At 37.0% G+C, this 5756-nt stretch overlaps 1 protein-coding gene across 1 annotated transcript; it reads left to right on the top strand.

The window, feature by feature from the left end:
- Window positions 1-671: 671 nt before the first annotated feature.
- tmem26b (transmembrane protein 26b) lies at window positions 672-5231 on the top strand. The gene is made up of 6 exons (XM_058793938.1): window positions 672-919; window positions 1093-1189; window positions 1383-1466; window positions 1812-2020; window positions 4248-4327; window positions 4495-5231. Exons 1-6 carry the CDS (start codon window positions 732-734, stop codon window positions 4746-4748), a joined length of 912 nt encoding a protein of 303 aa, XP_058649921.1. The 5' UTR covers window positions 672-731; the 3' UTR covers window positions 4749-5231.
- The last annotated feature ends 525 nt before the right edge of the window (window positions 5232-5756 follow it).

Below are 5756 nucleotides of genomic sequence, written 5' to 3' on the forward strand. Positions count from 1 at the left end.
AGGCTATATGATGTTTTCAAGTGTTAGGGACAGGGGGAAATGACTCAAAATTGTCCATCTTGATAGTAAACCTAATAAAAATTCTGTTCAGTTAGGCTACAAATTGTTTTTGACAGTCACTTCTTGTGATGCAAGGTTTGTGTTTTTGTGTGTGTGTGAGTGTGTGGGTGTGTTTACATTTAATATATTCATTTCATTAGAAAAACCCGTTCTGAGTTTTATGGGAAACAACATGTTTCAACACGTTTTCAACAACTCACAGATTCACAAAGCTATCGCTGATAATTGAATGGTTCACGATTCTTTTCGATCAAATCGTTCAAATCAATCTGATTAACCATTTGGACCTCATTGCACCTTACAGTTTATTCTTGAAAATAAAATACTGACAAAGTAATATTTTATTATTGAGCCTCTGCAAAACTTTAAGTCAAATTGTACACTATAACAAAGCATAGGCTACCCTAATCACTGAAACGTATAGGTTACCAGCACATAATTTAAACAATTCCTGTGGATAGATCGAAATACTTTGTATTTCTCTTTCTCAGAGGGGAAATAAATAATAAATAATAGCATGGTTAGGTATTCAAAACAGCAGTCCCGCCCAAATGAAAGGTGGGAAGAAAAAAACCCCGTAAACTTTCGTTTATTCAGACTCGAGAGGAGCACAGAGTAAAAGCTACCACTTTCCTTGCTTCATTAATCAGCCTAAAACTCTGAAAGACATCATGCTTGTCAAATTTATCTGCGCTGTAGTCACCAGAGCGTTGTTTATTTTAGTATCTCTCGTTGGTGTATGGAGGGTGACATGGGTAAAAAATAATAATTTATACTGGTTTCTGACTATCCTCTATCTACCTCTCGTGGCTGAAATGATTTTAACTCTGAGAAGAAGAAAGGGGAAGGATTACAAATGGTAAGTCATCAACATTTATTTTTGCAAACATAAGATTTTCGAGAGCCAAAACTGAACCTTCTCTGGGGTCAACATCCTAAATATCATCTAGTGTAAATTAAATACTTGTGTGAAATTTGACAGTGCAAGATATGGTGACATATTGCTGAGTGACTCAAGCTCTTGATCTTTAGGTTTTCTCCAGCAATCTTGTTTTTCCTCATCAGTATCATACCAACTATATGGATCCTTGAGTTGCACCATCAGAAAAACAAATCAAGTGATACTAAGGTAATAGTAAATGAAATTAATGGTAGATTAATTAGCTATAGCCTGAATCTTTCAGAAATACATTTTAGATTCTCTCTTCTGAGCAAACACATTTCATGCTGTCCTGAAAACATAAGACCAAAGCCAATGCCTAACGCATTATATTTCAGAATCAATATCTTATATAGCCTAACAAAAATGCTGATTATTGCAGTGTACTAATCTGGATTCATCTGAAAGCATCCAAGCATTTCTTGATGAATGGAGAAATGCGACCAATGGAAGCATGAGTGAACAGGTACTGCCTCTTTGCATACTGGTTACAGACGTTTTCCATGGACGTATAGACTACAGTAATCTCTAAAAGAAGACCCGAGCCTTTCAGATATAGTTTATTCACTCTGTTTTGCCTCTAAAAACAACGCCTAGCTCGGGCAGTTTGTAAATACAAATGTTGGTTCAGCCCTCAGTACAAACAAGACCTGCGTTCATGCATGGTTCATTACTACTGTTATTTTTTCAGAAGTTACCACACCTTCCCATACTGTAAGATTTACAGGACACGCTTTATGTAAGTGTGACCTCAGTTCTTCCAGAGAGCAACACTTCATAGCTGAATACTTACTTTGTGGTGGTATTTTAGGCCCCTCTGAAATTTCTGTCATCGGTTTGTGCCAATGACTGGATCCTGGCCCTTCAGCAAATCGTCCTGATCCTGCTGATAGTGGGGAAGTGGCTGCTACCGATCGCTGGAGGGGTCACCAGAGATGAAATATCCCAGTTGTTACTCATCTTTGTAGGCACAGCTGCTGATATCCTCGAGTTCATCAGTGAGACGCTCGCTGATGTGGAGTAAGTGTTGTTTGAGACTTAAAAAAAGCCTCACATAGTCTACTTTTTCACATTTATTTCAATTCTCAGCAGTGTTACTGTTAAGTACACTGTAAAAAAAATTCCGTAAAATTTACGGTAAAAAAACGGCAGCTGTGGTTGCCAGAATTCTACCATAAGAAATACGGTCACAACATTTTAGGTTTTAAGTTAAATTTACAGATACAGTTCATTAACTGATATACCAACCTATTAAAGTACTGAAATCTGTTTTGTACCTTTGAAATACACTGATAACCACCAAATGCAGGTGGTGATGAGAAAGTCACATGATGAACCAAAGCCCATTACAGGCAGCTTTTAAATAATAACATATATAGAAAGTGCACCGTGTCATTCACACAAGCACTAAACACCATCATGGTGAGACTCATTCAACTTAAATATGCAAAAAACATTAATTTAACAACATCAGATGTAACATACAACCCTAACAAACATAACTGATAAGAAAAAACTGAGAAGCAGCATAGTTATTTTAAAGAAAAAAAGTCAAATTCAAACAAAACTTGAAATGCAATGAATTCTGGGAACGTCAATTTACGTTTTTTCCCTGTACATTTTACAGGAACTTACCGTTAACCATTTAACAGGTTTTTAGTGTAGCATTTTCACAGGTTTTTACCATTAAAATCACAGTCATTTTTTACAGTGTAAGAGTTATTAACCCTATAAATCCTACTGTATCATGTAGTTTCTCTCTTGCCTAATTGATAGTTAATAGTTTTTAGCAAGTTAAAGGCTTTTTAGTATAATTAATACTCAAATAATCCCCCTTCAGGGCGTGGTGTGCATGTCATTATGCTATGAAATCTTCACTGATTCTGATAAAGTAAACATAAGAATATATTTTTATCATCGGTATATTTTCAAGATGAACATTTACTGAACTGAAGCAACTTGGTTTACTCGATTATTTTTGGTAGTGCTGTCAAACGATTAATCACATCCAAAATAAAAAAATGTTGTTTATGTAATATATTTATTATGTATATTGTGACGGGAGGAGCCAACGACAGACACAGTGGGTGTGGCGTCAGGCCTCGGAGAGGCTTTTATTAACAAAATTGATAAAATAAAGTGTCCAGGGGAAGAAGTGTCCAAAATAAACGGGGGGATCTGGTGTCCCCGTTGTGCTGCGGGGCTTGTGTAGGAGGGCAGTGTTCCAGGAGGGGAAGGGTCCAGGGAAGGGGCGGAGTCCGGCGGCCGCACGCGCTCCCACTCGGGTCCGGGGCGCGAGGGCGGCGGCTTCATCACAGCGGCGGCTCTTACACGTCATCCACGGCCTTTGGCAGGACTTGTACGGCCCGACGGCCGTAATACGGGTGCGGCTTTCGTCCGGACCGCGGGTTCGGCAGCTCACATCTCCGGTGGCGCGATGTCCCTCTACGCACCCTTCCTGGACCCACGAGGACACCAGCGTGCATGCACGGGGGAAGAGACCGGTCTCTCGAGGAGAGGCGCGCTGGGCATTTAACAGCGGCGGTGATGAGGCTTCATTCAGTCCAGCTGTGCCTCATCACACGCCGCCAGCCCGCGTTGATCCCACGCCCCTCCTCTCATCCACCCACTCCAGTCGGGAGCCTGGTGAAGGGCGGCAAATAAGGGACGGGGTGGTGATGATGATGGGGGAGGGCCACCGATCCGTCACAATATATATAAATACACACACACATACATAATATATTTAGAAAGTATTTACATGTATATATTAATATTTATATAATTGATATTTAAATATATTTAATATAGAAATATAACATTTTTCTTAAATGTATACATGCATGTGTGTGTCTTTATATATACATAATAAATATACACAGTACACACACGTATTATGTAAACAAAAACTTTTATTTTGGATGCGATTAATCATTTGACAGCACTAATTTTTTGTTTATGTATTTATTTATTTATTTAATTTTTTTAAGAAAAATCATATTAAAATGTGAGCATCATATATGATTCATCAGGCTTTTGAAGAATGTTTATGTTCATCCTTCAATCATCATTGTATTGCATTTCATTTTATCTTTTGCCCTACTCAATAAAAACTACATAGCTTTGATCACAAGCTAAGCATTTAAAAGCCATCTTACTTCCATCTACTTCCAAATTTAGGTGATAAAAAAATGTCTGTGTGGTATTACAATAATAATATTTCATTATATTCTGTTCTTTGTTCTAGGGAGGACAGTATACAGTTTGTGTGCATTATTCTTGCAGTCTGGACATTGAGCATGCTACAGTTTCCTTTGCATTTCTCAGGTCTGTACTCTTCCATAATTGTTGTTTTATACACAAAAATATAAAATCAATTACGACATTAATTATAGATGCAGAACCTGAAGTATGCATAACCATAACCAAGAACACCGATATAATTTTAGTCATTGTTGTAAAGTTCTTTCCTGTTTTTTATTGGCATCTCTCAGTGGTGAACACCAAACCTGAGGATTTCTGCGAAAGCCAGGATGACTCTCTCATTGCCAAGTACAGGACAGATATGTGGGACATTGCGGGAACCATTTTTCTTCAAGATGGCCCCTTCTTTGTTGTCCGACTTGCGGTTATAATTTCTTTCTCTGATTTTCATCAAATGCTGGTCTTCTTTACCATTAAGAACTTCCTAGTAGTGTTGATTAACATCTACAGGCTGTGGGTCATTTGGATAGATAACACACCTTGACATGTACAAACAGGATCTTGTTCAGTCAATCAACTGCAGTGATGATTCACTGGCATGAACGTTATTTTGAGAACTGGCACTGTGCCAGTCACAGTGAAACGTCTGATTGTGCTAATCATTTTGATTCATTGTAACAGGACAGCTTATTAATAATGTATGCATGTACAACATGTTATATTATTAATGAAGGCTGTCAAAGTAAGCATGAGAATAATGAAATTTGGTGCTATTTGTGCTGCTGTGTTATTTTTAAGGCAGTTAATGGATGAATTCAATAAACTTTTTCATTCTGCTGTGATTTCTAAAACTAAACCTTACCACAGTACCACAGCAGACAACACGTTTAGTAAATGATGCACAACTGATGCACAGAAATTTTAAATTGTGATTTATTTGAAAACAAAATCGATGAAAATTATAACAATTACAGATGATAATAATAATGAAAAATTTAAGAAAAAGAATAAAAATGGGTACAACTGAGTGTATTCTTCTACAAATTTCTAAGAGAGTAATCTAATCTAAGTATAATAATCTTCAGCAGTCAAAAGACAAATGTAATACTCTCCTGACTTAACAATATATGTGAGAGACAGAGACAATTAAGAGTTAGTGGTTGCCCAAGCTTTGTTGTCTTTAATAAACATTGTATCCCACACTTTGAATCAAAAGTAATACATAGATACTTAAATCAAATAACAGTAAATAAATAACCATTCACAAAAATGTTCTAATTCTTCCACACGTCTGGATTTACTTTTTTAAATATCTCAGATAAACAACTCAGGTAAGTATTTCAGGTAATACAGCCAGGTAATACACAAATGTGACCCTGGACCACAAAACCAGTCTTAAGTCGCTGGGGTATATTTGAAGAGTTTGCTTCCAAAACGCTATAAATCCATTTTGATTCATTTGAGTAAAAATGTGTTTTCTTTACCAAGAAAGTGGCAAGATGAAAACCACTATTTTCTGTTTCAAACTTTCACATAGCATCTTAAGGTTATA

This window comes from Onychostoma macrolepis, chromosome 12 (genome assembly GCF_012432095.1).
Source record: "Onychostoma macrolepis isolate SWU-2019 chromosome 12, ASM1243209v1, whole genome shotgun sequence".
Taxonomy (NCBI): Eukaryota; Metazoa; Chordata; class Actinopteri; order Cypriniformes; family Cyprinidae; genus Onychostoma; species Onychostoma macrolepis.

Coding starts and splice junctions, on each gene's coding strand:
- tmem26b (XM_058793938.1), top strand. CDS start 732: ATGCTTGTCAAATTTATCTGCGCTGTAGTCACCAGAGCGTTGTTTATT. Junction 920..1,092: donor AAGGGGAAGGATTACAAATG/GTAAGTCATCAA, acceptor CTTGATCTTTAG/GTTTTCTCCAGCAATCTTGT. Junction 1,190..1,382: donor ACAAATCAAGTGATACTAAG/GTAATAGTAAAT, acceptor TGATTATTGCAG/TGTACTAATCTGGATTCATC.